The 16,596-nt window shown below is 39.6% G+C and overlaps 1 protein-coding gene across 1 annotated transcript in view; it reads right to left on the minus strand.

Moving 5' to 3' along the window:
• Nucleotides 1–6,415: 6,415 nt before the first annotated feature.
• Nucleotides 6,416–16,596, minus strand: part of LOC108278484 (potassium/sodium hyperpolarization-activated cyclic nucleotide-gated channel 1) — a 110,373-nt gene continuing 100,192 nt past the window's right edge. The window contains exon 8 of the mRNA XM_017491890.3: nt 6,416–8,956. Coding sequence (XP_017347379.1) covers nt 8,046–8,956 — 911 coding nt within the window. The 3' untranslated portion in view covers nt 6,416–8,045. The remainder of the gene's footprint in view (nt 8,957–16,596) is intronic.

A 16,596-nucleotide genomic window follows, 5' to 3' on the forward strand; every position in this document is an offset into this window, starting at 1 on the left:
CACACACACACACACACACACACACACACACACACACACACACACACACACACACACAAAGACAAAGACGAAAGGATGGAAAAAAAAACCCGATAGGAATCTACGTGCTGGTTTCTCGAATGCTTCCGTACTGAACGACTGGTGTTTATTTGTTTTTAATGTGGTCACGCACGCGTGTGTATCGATAAAGTGAGCCAAACATGTTAAACGCAGGAAGCATTTCTCTTCTAAAGGCAAAGTGCTGTATCGAAAAATAGCTGCAGTTGACCGTTACTAAATCTACGCTAGTTTAGAGGTGTGCATCAGGACTGGGATCTCACGGAAACTCACAACAAAAATTCAGATTTTATTTACTTAAAAGCTTGCATGACAAAGAAAGGCCATGTTTATTAACATGAACATACTTGATTAATGTTTAGTAAATGCTATAACAGACAGACAGACAGACGCCTGTTCGTTTACTACGTACATGTTTGAAACAGATCAAGGATTTCAGCAACAGGTAACATTTGAACTGAAATGTTTTCTATCTAAATTCTATCTAAATTACGATAATTATGACGCTGTAAAGTGACAAATGCAAGTGATCCGCTCGAATTATTCCTCGGACCAATCCTGCAGCGCATGCGGTCCGACGTTTCTTCAGTTCTCCACTGTTTGACGTAAAAAAAAAAAAAAAAAAAAAGGAAGAAAAACGTATAACGGCAACTTATAATGGTTTTATTTTATCTTGTCGCATAGGTACATTTAATATGCATGGAGACGTTACGAAGAAAAATAAAGAGATCGCCGGTGCCTCTCGTGAGTGTACCTAGCTAGTACAGTTCATTTTCTTTTTCGCTAATCTAATCTGAAAACGAAGCTTGCGCTAATAAGCAGAGAACGTAAGATATACAGTTAATTTTCACACCGGATAGTATTTCATTCATTTCTCTTTAACTAGTCAGTCCCTCCTGGATTTGGCGATATTGCGATCACATAAATGAACGCGAAATCAATGAAACTCTGCAACATTTGAAATTTTTCAAAATTAAAGAAGATTGTCATGTGATGTCATCACAACGCACAGCGCATTCGGCCAAGGCCCTCTTCGATTCACGTGCATCGCACATGAGTACAGCTACGTAAAAGCTCTAATTTATCAACAAACATCACTGCGAAAGAGCGCGCAAAACAATTTTGTGCCATCGCCATTTCACCAATTTGAGTAGTTTTCCACAAAAAAAGCACAAGAGACTCGGCAAGTTGCATCACAAATTTAGAAAAACGGCGCACCAAAATCAAGCGTTTAAATTTAAAAAAAAAATCTGTGAAATCCTGATTAGTTAGCTTTAATATACATTATAGCTACTACTGGACAGGCCACTCCCATACGCAACAGAAGTAGCAGTCAGTACATGCCCACAAGAGACAAACTACAAGCGATGATACCGATATTGTGAACGTCACATCGGGTCACGTGATTTAAAAACGACTAGTTTGTTTATTTTTTTGGAAACAAATATCGCAGACAGTTAGGAATATGAACAATAATAAGAACTGCAAAGTCCCTCGCACACCTCTACGCTACACTACACCATCTAAACTACGGCATAGAGAGAGGTGACATCTCACGTTATCATTATAATGTCCCAAATCAAACTAAACACAACGTTTCATACCGAAACGTTCAGCTATCGGAAAGTGCAATTCGAAGAATGTTTCGCTTTGGCCGGTTTTGCTCCACGCAGTCTAATGAATCCAAACCAAACTAGCGCTACTAGCTAGAATTCATTTTCACAAGTGCTCTGGAACTTTATACATTCGTTTATTCGCATCCCAGACCTACACGACATGTGTTAGTTAACAGTTTTTTTGGACTGTAAGATCTTTTTATTTTGGTGTGTCATTATTAGCAGTTGTATTTTACACAGAAAATTTTGTTAGAGTTTAGTCGCAACACGCATCAAAAATTTTATCAAAATCACAGCTGCCCAACACCAAACTGTCGCCAAATTAATGTCCGGATTCTCAGCATGGCTGCGTTTTTGCTAACTGATATGCTAGCATTTTTACTGAACGATTCACTGTAAAAATTGCAAGCTACCGATCAATAATATTCCATACAGACGCATGATATACGCCTGTATTCCTGGATATTAATCTAGTTCTATTGTAATTATTAAACCGCTGTGGGAAGATACTCTACTTTTAGCTGAAATTAGCATTTTTCATAGCAGGAGTGAATCGAAAGAAACTGAGAAGCTAGACAGGAACTTCATTACAGGATTTTAACACGACGACTTTAACGAGGCGTGTCGTATTTGCCAGGAAAGTACGGTAAAGATGAACAGACATGCACGGTCCTTTTGCTGCCTTCCAGAAGATCCGTCTCAGAAGATCCTACTTTTTTTTTCTTTCATTTTTTCTTTTTTTTACAAGTGTTAAGAACAGCACGATATGAGCACAAAAGTATTTGGAGAGAAATAAAACATGTGGCCTGGAGAAATTTTTCGTCCCGGGAAGGCTTCTTCACACCGTATGATTTTCACCACTAACAATACGTGGAAATTGTGAACAGACAAATTCCTCAGTTCTAAAATCAGACCTCTGTTCGGACGGGATTGGTTTCTCTGAACTTCTTCGAACATCTCCTTCACGACGATAAAACTCTTGCAGCAGCTACGTTAACGCAGGAGGACGAGTTTCTGCGTCGCACATGGTCACATTTGTTTATTTATTTAGTGGCAACTAAATAAACGTTAGATAATTACAGAACCGACAGTGATACAACCGCTCAATCGTGGGTTTCTAGAATGCTAGAAATGACGGTATAGCCGCATGTTTGTACGTAATATCTCGTCGTTACGATATTTCCAACAGGACTCGAAGGCAACGTATGTTTTCTCCGCCTGTGTTTTAGAGATTTGACTTAATTTTGTACGTTCGGCCATCTCGCAAAGGTGATTTTTGAGAAGACGTCGAATGGATACACACTCGTCCGTGCGTGTACACATCAGGAATGATGCAACGGGTGATGTATGGCTATAGTTTAGGCACAAATACTTAAGAACGTGCTTTTTGGTGAAGATTCTTCTGATACGCTTCTGTTACATACATATACACACAGAAATAGTTTCCTGGCAGACAGAAAAAGAAAAAAAAAAAAACACTTCACAATACATTTAAAAGTCAACGATTTTAAATAGTATCTTCTGTAAGTATTTGTGATGGTGCATGCGGTAATGTGAAGATGCCTGGAGTTGGTACCCCGAGGTTCTGCGAGTCCTCTAAGTCTGAAGCGTGTTATAAATGAGGCTTGAAACTCGAGGCTTAGGTCTCTGACTCTTTACTGCTGTCTTATTTAACCCTCATATTCTGTTCACTGTTTAGATTGTATAGTAATGTAGCATCTATTTTTTTAAGTCCCCAATAAATCTTATCTTTATCTCAGTGAAAATATGATGACAAAAAATTTCTGCAAAACATAATATGATGTTTCATGAGATTTAATTTCCAGAGAAAAAGAGCCTGTGGAAAATGTTTCTATTGCTTATGAGCTGCAATAATAATAAAACTCAAAGAGATATGACTGAAGCACTAGAAATCTCCAGCTCTGATTAAAACAGCCTGAACGGAACTCGTTGAATTCAGTGACTCAACAAAGGAGCGTATCTCTGTCATGACGAAATGATTCACACACTGGCCACAGTGACAGAAGAGTAATTTTTAGTTATGATCAAATGATTCACTGATTCACACACTAACTGATTCACACCTCAACCCAAATGAGAGAGGATTGAATCTCTGTCATTACCAAATGATTCACTGATTCACACATCGACCTGACTGAGAGAGAATCGAATTTCTGTCATTACCAAATGATTAACTGATTCACACACTGGCCCCAGTGACAGAAGAGTAAATTTTAGTTATGATCAAATGATTCACTGATTCACACACTGACTAATTCACACACTGGCCCAAATGAGAGAGGATCGAATCTCTGTTGTTACCAAATAATTCACTGATTCACACAGTGACCTGAATAAGAGAGAAGTGAATCTTAGTTATGATCAAAAGATTCACTGATTCACACACTGACCCAAATGAAAAAGGAGCGAATCTCGTTCATTACTGAAAGCTTCACTGATTCACACACTGACCCAAAAGAGAGAGCAGCAAACCTTGGTCATGATCGAATTATTTGCTGATTCACATTCTGAGTCGAATGAGAGAAGAGTGAATTTTAGTTATGATCGAAAGATTCACTGATTCGCACACTGACTGATTCACACACTGGCCCATGATGAGAGAAGAGTGAAGTTTGGAGATTCATACACTCACCCAAATGAGAGAAGATCAAATCTCGGTCATGATTAAAAGAGTCAGTGATTCACTCACTGACCTGAAAGAGAAGTGAATCTCAGGCATGATCAAAGTATTTGCTGATTCACATTCTGAGTCGATTGAGAGAGGAGTGAATCTTAAGTTATCACCCCAAAGATTCACACACAGACTGATTCACTCATTCAAACGCACACTGGCCCAAATGAGAGAAGAGTGACTCTTGGTTACGAATGAAAGATGGCGCACATCTCAGGTTTGCAATACACACCACTTACGGTACACAATCCGCAGACGTTTAATAAACACGAGACAGTTAAGTACATAAAGCAAACCCCTTTTGATGGTTTCCAGTTGCAAAGCAGCACCTGAGCGAAAGTATTCGTTCGCTTTACTGACTCGTTCGGAAAGATCGAATCGTTCGTAAACAAAGCGTATCTAATTACAGAAATGTGCCGTGACATCACATCAACGAAAAACGTTGGCGGTAATTGAGTACCTAATGAGAGAAAGTCCTGACGTCAAGAACACCTGAGCTTTTTAGGAGGAATTTGCTATAATTTGGGGTATTCATTTACGCCATTTTATTACGATTGTTTAAAAATAAAGCCTTAAGTTTCATTTAATTGATAATTTAAAGAAAAAAACACATTTGTTTTGTAAATGTGTTGCGTGAACAGGATGTAAGGGTTATAATTCAGCATAATAGACCTGATTTACCTGAGCCCCAAGCCTCATGGATGACGCTTTCACACACACACACACACACACACACACACACACACACACACACACACAGAGAAACCTTAATGCAACACAGCTTTAGTTTGCTTCTTAGATATGTCTGAACTGAAACAAATATATTCTTCTCATCTTTGCTACCATTTACAGACAGACTGTGACACAGAAAACAAATCCTTACTCAATAACAGCAATGAAAAACCCGTGTACAGTGCAAATCAGATTCATTCTGACATTTCATTCTGCGCATCGGCGATGCAGCCATTATGGATTTATTTGCTCACATACTCTCTCTCTCTCTCTCTCTCTTAAAAAACAACAAAAAAAGACTTGTGCAATGACCGTGCAAAAACCGCATTTTGGTTTAGCGGTGCTCGTTATGAAGTGTACAGAAACGAATAACTGGCCGATCCTAAGCCCCAGCTATGCGTCGTTACTGCTGCTATCCGGGTTGAATTTATGAATAATGGATTAAACTGGCTACCTCAAGACATAAACAAATAAATCCATTAAAACAACAGGGCGTTTAAAAAGAAAAACAGAGGCTCCCGCAAGCTCTTTGCTTTGAGTTTGACTACAGCTGTACAGTTACTGCATGGCTAATTTGGGAAAATCAGTAAGAACATTAGCTTTAAACCTGCATTATAGTTTTAATTTATGCAAAATGGCCGCCACGTTCTCAGAAATTAACACTGCGTCATGCAATACCACCATAAAGACTAAGGGGGCAGTATAGCACCGTGTGACCCGGTGTCTACAACTGACTAAACTTGCATTGTGTCGCAAATTTGCGTCCTTGGGTACAATTCTATACACTTTTATATCACGGCGCTCCTTAATTCCTGCTTCTGAGCGGGTCAGAACCGGTCGATTAATTTATTATAACCTGTAATAACAACCTACACAGGGGTTTGTACAGAATACGTGCCAGATTTAATCACATGTGGAATTGTTGGAAGGAGTCTCCAGTTTCATTGCTTTGTAATGGCGTAACGGCTTTCCGAGATCTTTCGGAACAGAGGACTTTTACTATTCTTTTTTTGGCGGTTTCTCGGAGACATGAGAAGCTGCATTTTTTGTTGCGACTTATTAACCTCGAGACAGAGAATGACAGTTTATGAGAAGGAATGACAGTTTATTGTTATCCAATATCCATTATTGTTTAATGGATAAAAAAAATGGAATTGCGGGAAATAAGAGGAATAACACATTTATATAATCATAATATATATATATATATATATATATATGTATATATATATACATATATATATATATATATATATAAATATATATATATATATATATATATATATATATATATATATATATATTATATACAGGGTGGTAACAGTAACGCGGCATTAAGACAGGGCTAGGGATTGGTCGGTTACATAAGAGACGCTGTACCGAAAGAAGTGACGTGAATTGCTTACAAAGGAAAAAAAACTCCCAAAACATTTAAGCAGGTGCACAGCGATATACAGAGTGACGTCGATTGCTTAAGCATAATACTGACGTAAATGTAAAACAGAAATAGATGTAGTCAGTGCAGCGTTCAGCTTACAGTAATGATGTTCTTATAGTACCATGTTTATCGATGTTCTATAAATATGGGGCCCATTTAGAAACGACATCCTGAAATAAGTGTGCTTTTAGACTGCAAAAAGCTTTTTGTTCCATCATTGATCTCTCCACGCTCCTGTTCTCTGGAATCTAAAGATCAGTATAAAAGCTTGCATCGGCTTTTACAGCGATATATAAATCCCGTATCGACTATGCGATCACGCCATCGTTTGCATTAAGGTTTGCATGTCTCTAATGATAATGATAACTCGTGATTTTGTCACTTTTGTACATATGCATATGTATATATGTGTGTATGTGTGTGTGTGATAGCCAGGCTTCAGACTGGTAAGACATTGCCATGTTCGAGAATGCACCACACGTTATTCTGCAAGGACTAGCTCTACAAAACTATTTACAACACACATATAGTTTTGTCTTTATATCACAGTCTATTGCATAATGGTGATAATCTTTAGTTTATAAATAATATAAATGTACACAGTCAGACATTTCATCGTGTCCGTCTCAGAAACCAGGGGTAGAAAATAAAAGAATCCACCTGCAGCCCTACTCTATCTTTACAAATTATTAAACAGGAGAAAAGGAGAAAATAAATAAAGAAATAAAGAAATAATAAATAAAAAACAGCAACTTTTATTCCCTTTGATCCTGTAACACTGCCTCGGTCTTAACACTACACTTCAGTTACTGGACTGTTGTATTGCAGAGGAGAAACTCAAAGCGTCAGAGCCGCTTTTACCCGCTCATTCCTCCCCGTAATCTCCGTCCTCCTGACAGATATCCATATAGATGAATGTGCTTTGTTTTTTTTATTATTACTATTTTTTTTTGAGTGCCAGTATTGGTTTTGCGTGTAGGTTTTTCCACAGTGATGCCAAAAAAAGGCTGCTGAATGCTGCTGGACTTGAATTTGGACATTGCCTCGAGAAAAAAAAAGAGAAAGAATAAATTCCAAAAAACAAAAACAAACAGCTTGCCAGCTATCGTTCCGGTTACAAAAAAGAAGACAAACAAACAAACAAGAAAAAAAAAAAAAAAAAGGAAAAAAAAAATTTAAATCCCCAACATGTCCATCATATATACATATCAGAAAGGAAGACTTGCATTTATACTAGTGTTTTCCCGCCTTTTTTTCATATAGGCAGTGCCAAATATTCTAGATTTACACGTATATATTTGTATAATATACATTCTTACGTTGAAGGGGAAAGGTTTCTAAAATAGAATATAATACAAGGGCAAGTCTGTACAGGATATCTACGAGGTTGGTTGGAGGAAGAAACAAAAATACTTGTCTCTTTTTTTCTCATCTCCATAAAAATGAAGCAAAATCATTAAAAAAAATTATCAATCAATAAATAAACGAAGAAGAAGAACAAAAAGAAAAATCATAAATTCGACGCAAACCGCATCTTGTCTTGTTCAGTCTCAGGGCCGCTGTTTAAGACGGCCGACTCTCTCCTGGATCCCATAGGATCTCTATGCTGGACCGTAGAGGGCGCTGCTCGCACTGGTGGTAGCGCACCTGATGACATTTGTCGGAAAAGCGCCACCCTCGGAGGGACCGTGGCGCGAATGCCGCCCTGCTGTGGGGCAGAGCCAGGGGCTTGTGGGGATGGGCTTGCTGCGGGCTGGATAGATGCCAAGGATTCTCCGGAGGATGGATGTTGCCTAATGGCTAATGAGGTTTCATGAGGCAGCGAGGGCTGAGAGGCCGAAAGATGGCGCACGTCCCTGCTAAGACTGCTATGAACCTCGTTTCTCTGCGGGGACGCCTGCTGGGGCTGCGACGACTGCTGCTGTTGCTGCTGCTGTGTCATTACAGCCGACAGCTGGGGCAAGAGGGACAGCTGTGAAGCCGTGGGTGACCCATACTGGAAGGTTCGCCCTGCCGTGAACGAGCAGGGAGACATGACGCCTCCGGGCGTTGGCTGCTGCTGTAGGGGCGTGGCAGGGTTGCCTGGCGACGAGAAGGCCACGCTCCCAGCTAGGCGAGCCGCAGGGATGATGGACGCCGAGGTGCTGTAAGACATGGGGGCCATAGGGGTCATGGGCGAGGATTGCGGTTGCTGCTGGAACTGGCTGTTGGCGAAAGGAGGCTGAGCCGGAGAGTTAATGATGGAGTTTCCGGACATGGGCGTCGAATTCGCACCTGTGACTGACTGCTTCCTCTCCACCATCATCACCATCTCCCGGTCCTGTCGGATAATCTGCTTCAGAAGCTCGTTCTCCTGTGTATTGAACACGCCAGCATTCAGGTCCTTCTGGAACTTCTGAAGCAGGAGGGAGTTCTTCTTCCCTGGAAAGAACAAAATGTTAGCTAGCTACGATGACCACCATGCAGCGTATGAAATATTACAGCATATGAGGTGGAAAACAGTGAAGATGTAATGGAGACACGGGGACAACATGAAGAGAAGGCTGATAACTAGCAAAAACACAGTGCTAAATAAAGTCTGACGTACCTACAAACACCCAGCGTAACTAAACCCTACGAATAACTTTGTTCTAATACGTTATCAAGATCGCATACACAACACACACCTTTAAGGGTATCCATCGACCTATCCATGAAAACATCGACATGGTGTAATGGCAAAATGTTGTTGTACGGACACTGTATCTGGCCTTCCTTGCTTAATTAACCAACTAGACTGGCTTTATTTCGATAATTGGCTAAACCGTCCATACAGATCCAAGAGTAGCCGTTTTAAGTCCATTAAGACTCAGACCCTTTGAAGTCCGTGACATGCGACCATTAACCAAAGATTAGATCTTGACTGCAATAAAGACAAACAGCACACCAACCATTTCGATCAGGCATTTATGTATGTAGTTCAATACCCCGACAAAATGTTGGAATGATAAATGACTCCCATAATCATAGGAATGACTTAACTCTGCCATGTGAAGCTAATCACTGACTCTGTCAGCGGTGGAATTACAGTCACACTCTCTCGGGACGCAGAACGTTCTTCAGTGTCGGTGTGAAGAAGAAACAAGGTACTCGAGAAATCAATTTTGGTGACAAGCATCAATCAGAAACTGCGTGTAAGGAGGTGTAAGGTGTAGAGAATACGATTGGTTATGTAGGGTTATTTGACACAGTGTATGATTTGAGGTTGAAGCTCCAGGGGTTCTCTATTAGAGCACATAACGAGCGCTCTCTTCGTCTTGTAGATTTATTTCTCGGTGAACGCCCCCAGAAATCATCTCTCAGCCACCAATGGCTATTTTATCGTCGGGATTCCAACTTGCAAACTTTGCCTTTTTCATAAACATAAAGTGCCAGTCAGCAGAAAGATATGTGGATCTTCTAATTTTGACCTGAAAGACAAACGTCCTTCCCGTCCAGAGATCAGGGGAAATTATTCACGCATGGACCCGCAGCCACAAATGGCTCTGGCATTGACAAGTTTGGGATTCAAACAAAATGTGGAAAACAGGTAGTCTTTAAGAATTTTAATTAGATCTTTGGGGAACTTCATTTTTTTTTTTCCATTTTATTGCTGTGGAACTAAAACATTACACCAACGAATAAGCCTCAGTTTGTCATGGTGGACTATTTCTATCCATCATCAAGCCATTCTTCCCAGCCAGAGAACAGGGGCAATTATTTATGCTTGGACACCTTGCCATGAATAGTTCTGCTGTTGTTTATTATATTATTGTGGAATTTTATATGAAAAAGTTGCAGTCAACAAGAAGCTATCTGGATCTTCTCACTTTGACAAGTGGTTGGTTTGCACAGACCTGAAAGAGGAACGTCCCTTCTTCCCACCCAGAGACCAAGGTCCATTATTTATGCTTTGACCCCTGGCCACAAACGGCTCTGGCACTGATGGATTTCTGACTGACCTAGTGCGTATTCCAGGAGTCTTATTCACGTCCAACACACTGTTTGTCTTTACTCTTCTACACCTTTATACTGTAATGCCGTATAATCCCATTAACCCACGTCACCCAGGTTTCTACTTTGAGTCAAGGTTCCTTGTGTTCCTCGTGTCGTCCCAGGGAGTATTTCCTCACCACTTTCCTCTCTGACTTCTTCATTAGAGATCTAAACCTGCATCCGGATTTCTGTAAAGCTGCTCTGTGACAATATCTATTGATAAAAGTGCTTGGACTCACGCTTAGACTCCTTTCCAACAATGGCTCTGGCATTGTCAGGATTGACACAAAAATTCTCCTCAAGGTTTTACGACCTTATGAAAATACGAAGATATGAAAAGAGCTCTTTGGGTGAAAGACCGGCCACAAATTCCATGCTGCCGGTGGAGTCTCATTGCTTCTCAAGTCGAGTTCGAGAAACTACAACATTCGAAAGAAATTTTCGGACTTTTGCGTACACTTGTTGAAAAATCAGAAACTCTTTCCTGCTTCTTGGTGCGTTGGATCAGTTTTTTATCCACCATCTTGAAGGGTGGTGTACTGTATAGAGAGACAAAACACTAGTCTGCCATGATACAGCCAATTATTGTATCCTGGTAGCTATATCCCAGTGAATCTGGGTGTTTCCTGACAGCCTCACAGTTTCACTGCCTTTATGCAAGTCTAAAAGCGGAAGTAGTGACTGGGATTTATTTCTTTAGATTTGACCTCTCGTCTTTTTCGGTTTGCCGAGCAGCTTGCAGCCAAGCAGAACTCTTCAATCAGTAGAACTGAAGGCGTAAAAGCCATTAACAATCAATCTCTCGGCTACGGTCTTGAACTTGGAGCTGGTGTCCTTTCTTGTAGCTTTCGCCATTCAGCTTGTCCGCCTGCAGGAATCCGATACGTCTCTCTCTCCTTCACCGTTACCGCTGAAATATCTGCAGCTAAAGCTAATCTTCTACATGGACGTTCAGGCCCAGTTCTCTAGGCACAGATACAACCTGGTTTTGAGATAAATTACACTGTGGGTTGGGATTCTTTCATGAGAGTAACAAAAACAACATTTATACTCTTGCGCAATCATGCCTGGGTTAATCCGGGTCCCGAAAAAACGGACTGCACAAGCGTAGACAGTGAAAAATATTCTGTGCAAGGGCTAATGCATCAGCCGGGAGCAAGAATGGGGAATATGATTGGAAAACCAAATTGCCGTGTTCCAGCGTGTTATGAGGGCTACGTAATCAGACTCTGGAGAGAGATTTTTCTAACAGTTTCTCTGTTGAGAAGGTAATAAGGAAGTATCATGTGCTGATCAGAGGTCATTTAGATGGTAAATTATAGTTAGATATATATATATAGTGTTGTCCAAAAGTCTATGTGTATTCTTTACACATACAGAAGTGTTTGTGAAATGAATCTTTTCTGAGAAAATGAATGCTTGGAAACCTAATGCAGAAGAAATCTAAGAAATATCCAAGACAAACATTTGCACCATGGTAGGATTATATATATATATATATATATATATATATATATATATATATATATATATATATATATATATATATATATTTATATATATCTCCAACCAACTTCGTAGATATATATTTTTTTCCTGTACACCATAGCTCTGTTGAATTCTCGTATCAGATTTTATTTTCTATAACAGTGGCTCTGACAGTAGTGCAGCTGCTAATCCCGGGTTTATTATTATATTAATGTAGCATTTCTATAGCAACAGCTCATTTACTGTTGCTATAGAACAGTAAATCCACAATACTTGTATTGTGGATGCTCACTTAATTTCAGACTAACGATAAAAATGTGCTCTTATTGAAAAAATACTGCTAATCCTCGATATGGTGTAGTTTTCTGGCGTAAGGAGATGTTTCTGTAACGTTTATGGAAGGAGTCTCCAGTGTCCGAGCCTTGTAACAGTCAAAGATAAAGCAGTAAGTTTACGTTTCCCAGTAGCGTGATAACACGAGATGCTGATGATGGAGCGACTCTTTATAGCTGCTTTATAAGCGAGGTTAAATGTAACCGTAAACGGATAAAAATGACCTCATACTTTAATTAATAAAAACAAATGTAATCAGTAGGAAATTGTTGTGGTATAAGAGGAATAAAACATTTCAGGATGTGCTGTTAGTGGAAAATACACGTCGGTGTGGTAACAATACCTTTGATTATTATATGAACCGTTGATTATTTTCCTATAACAGCATGCCTCGTCAACATATAGATCATTTATTTATAATTCATGCCATTTAGATATTTTACAATCATCATCATTATATATTCATATATTATATATGTATATTATGCAATATAATTTTAAATATTTTTTATCATTTACATAAATGTGTGTTGGTTCTATTTACTTTTAACTTGATATGAATTTAATCTTATTGGATCTGGATTAGATTATTTGTTAGCATTTCTCTGTCTGATGTTCTGCTGTCAGTTTCTGTTTCTGTTTCTTCCTTATTCGTTAGTATATTACCCTGTTGTCAATATGCAGGACCCGTCTGAACATGAGACATTAGTCCCAGTAGGGCTTTCCTGCCTTATATATAAATAAATAAATAAATAAATAAATAAATAAATAAGGAACATAGAGCTTATGAGAGCAGGAGCCGATGGTAAATCTGGTACTGCTGTTTGAGAGCAAGCAAAGATGGCCGTCTCACTGCTGTACTGATGAACCACACTAAAGCAGAGCAGTTATGATGTCTAATATCCCTAGCGTTTTCCGTTTTGATCGAGCAGATGTAAAGCGTCACAATAGGAAGAGAAACGTATTTGCTCCAGGTTCTGACAGGGACGTTTCTGACAGGAATTAACGTGCGCCGGGTCTCGAGGATGACAGGGCGTCCCCGGGGACACCCCGAAGCACTTTTGGGAATCTACATATGTCATTGCGTATCAAAACACACAAATGGTTGTCAATGTCGATTCTCCATGTTTGCCATCATAACAGGATAAACACGACTAGCTGAACTTTGTTAGGTGGTGGTCGGGGTTGATATTTGTTTAGAGAGGGAAAGACTGGCAATTGGTTTCACCATGAGACGTCTTTTTGAAATGTATTTATTTACTCTGAACAGGCAACGGGCACGATGCGTAAATACTTCAGCATACTTAATGCGAGGATTATGTGAAGATGAAACTACCTTCATGAGCTTACAAGTTTGCGTATGCTCTGCGATTCCGTATGTTTTAACGTTGCGGCGTAATTAAACATAACAAATGTTATTTTCAGTGCAATTGGACTGCAGAGCGAAAGTGTTTTGACTCTGAATCAACTCCTCAGCCAAAAGACTGAGCTGTAGCGCTGCGAACAAACGAACCTGATGCAGTTTATATAATTATTGAACCATTCATTTAGTGCCTAATCTCTGCTCTTGAGGGATTTTTGTCATTTCTGTCCACGGTTGTTTGTCCTTGTATTTCTAGCCAATCGATGAAAGGGATTCACGAGGACATTTTCAGCCTTGTTACGAGACATTTTTAATGATCGTACCATGCAGCATGAAACTCAAAACAACCAAACGTCAAACCAAAGGTAAAGTTATACATTAACTTTCACCCTAATATGCTGAAAAAGCATCCTTAGCCTCCTCATGGATCTAAATGGACCATGTCTACCAGCATGATGGGAAACAGGACAATGAACAGCACTGGGAAAATCAGCAAATCAGACAAGTCTTCGTTGTGCTAGCTACAGCTGAAATTCTCTGATCTACACACTTCTCCAAAACACACGTCACTACTTACTACCACTAAGAGAAAATCCACAGACTTACGTACACGATGTTGGAAAATTATTTTGGAAAAAGTGAGCGTGAACTCTGTGAATGAGGAGTTAAACAGAAACATGTTATTGACGTGGAACATGATGCGACTCGGCCAGCATCAACAGCAATTTCCTGTAGCATGTAGCATTTTATCCGGTTTAGCGTCCGCTGGCATTTTCAATGACAGGCCTTGCTATGTATAGTATATATGAGTTCTGAATGTTTAGGAGACCGCTCGATGTATTCATGCCTCATGCCATGAACACATTACAGGCCACACACACTAACTAGAAACATGATTTCCTGGTGGGTGGGGGGTCCGGGGGGGTGCGTATGCGTATGTGTATGTATATGTGTGTGTTTTTGCTCTCTGAATCAAGTGTGTTAAATTAAGAGCTCAAAGGGACTGTTCTGAACAAAGAGCTTATAATCAGTCAGAGTCACAGAACATTGCGTAGTGTGTGTGCGCGTGCCTAGCCTCTTCGTTTGTACCTAACATCGCTACTTACTGACACAAAACCCAACTGAAATAACGAAATGACATCGATCTGGACATGTTTCGTGATGAATGATGGCGATCTCATAAAACAGTGTCTTTAACAGAGACGTGCACTTGGTCATCTTACAGAAAACGTCACCGTATCCACGGATGAATTGATTTATTTTTTTTGTCATTACTATAGAAATGATAACAGATTAGAATGAGTGCATGTAATAGAAAATGACATTTTAAAAAGAAAATTACTACCAGTGTTAATTACTTTGCTATTGCTTTTACTTGTGGTTTATTAATGCTAGAGTGCGTGGTTTATTCCTGTTCACAACTTTTTAATACTTGCAACTTCAATAAAGTCAAAGGTTTCAAGTTTAAAGGCTCCTATAAAGATAAATTGTTATTGGTAATGTTTAAAGTCCTGAAATTGTTAATTATTCTGTCATGTTACTTGACTGCGATGCTTCATCCTCATCTGCTCGTTGTTCTCTCTCTGCTACTCTCTCAGGGCTCATTGGCGATGATTAGTTTCATGCCTCTAGCTCTCGCTCGTTCCCACGACCCGCTTGCCGAAAGTTTTCGTCTGTCAGCTTTAAACTAAACTTTGTGAAGCGTTTTATGGCGTCCCATTAAGCTCGAGCGCTTAGCCAGGTGGTTTCTTCTCTACACCTTTACAAACCGAGATAATAATAATAATAATAATAATAATAATAATAATAATAAGTCAATGATGCGTTGTATAAAACTACAGTGAGTAAACGATTCCTGATTTGTTTTGGCATGTTCATGTGAATGTGTAAGATGTTGCAGTGGGAAGCAATGACAAAAACCATGATAAACAAGACGTAGCGTCGAGGATGGAGATGGAAACCATAGAGGAGTAGCATCATGCCGACTGTTGCTAGCAGAAATTATTTCTTCACTAAAGCTTTGATAAGATTACGTTCTATTTTTAGTCAAAATATCATCGTAAGCCTGCACTGACAGGGTATTTATATACTGTATATAGGCTGTGTTCCCTACTGAAATAAGTCAAAATGGTCGTCAAGTCAAAATGGTCGTTTTTTCTGCTTGCTGTTCAAGCTGTTTGAGATGAAGATCTAAAAACGAATATCAGGTGACACGATCTTTTCGTTTATATTACGGATTTCTCAGATTACCAGCCTGGCCATGCACGCGCGTGTCTAGGGGACCATGACGAGCACTGGATTTGAACTGAATTACATTAGAAATGTTACTGATGTGTGGGTCTGAGTTTGTAACCAGTGAGTGGGTTAGTTAGGTCCCATCGATGTATGGACGACGAAGTGTCAAATCGAACACTTTCCAAATAACATTACCGGTAAAGAAAATGAAAACGTGATTAAACACACCGTGAGTTTGTTTTTGTTTCGTTTCGTTTTTTTGCTCAGCGCTCAGACACGTTCAAACACTCTGGGCAGCAGATCGACAAGGAAAATATCAGCCATGTGGTTGTAAGACAACTAAAAATCACCTAAAATCACAGTTTTTGCGGTTGCCATTCTCGACTGCACAGCTGCTAAAGTTGTTACACCTTCAAGTATTGTCCTTACACGTGAAACAGTAGAAACGCTCGTTTTGCAGTTTTATTTATCTTGTTTTATCGGTTCGGCACGATTAAAATAATTTTCGCAGGAAAACCGATATCGTGCAAGCCGAGTGCTTCTGGGTTCCTGCTTGGCTTCCGTCCCTGATTTTCTAAAAAAAATTTCTTAAAAATTCTGAATTTGCCACAAAAGTACTCCAAAATAA

The sequence above is a fragment of the Ictalurus punctatus genome, chromosome 18 (genome assembly GCF_001660625.3).
Source record: "Ictalurus punctatus breed USDA103 chromosome 18, Coco_2.0, whole genome shotgun sequence".
NCBI lineage: Eukaryota > Metazoa > Chordata > Actinopteri > Siluriformes > Ictaluridae > Ictalurus > Ictalurus punctatus.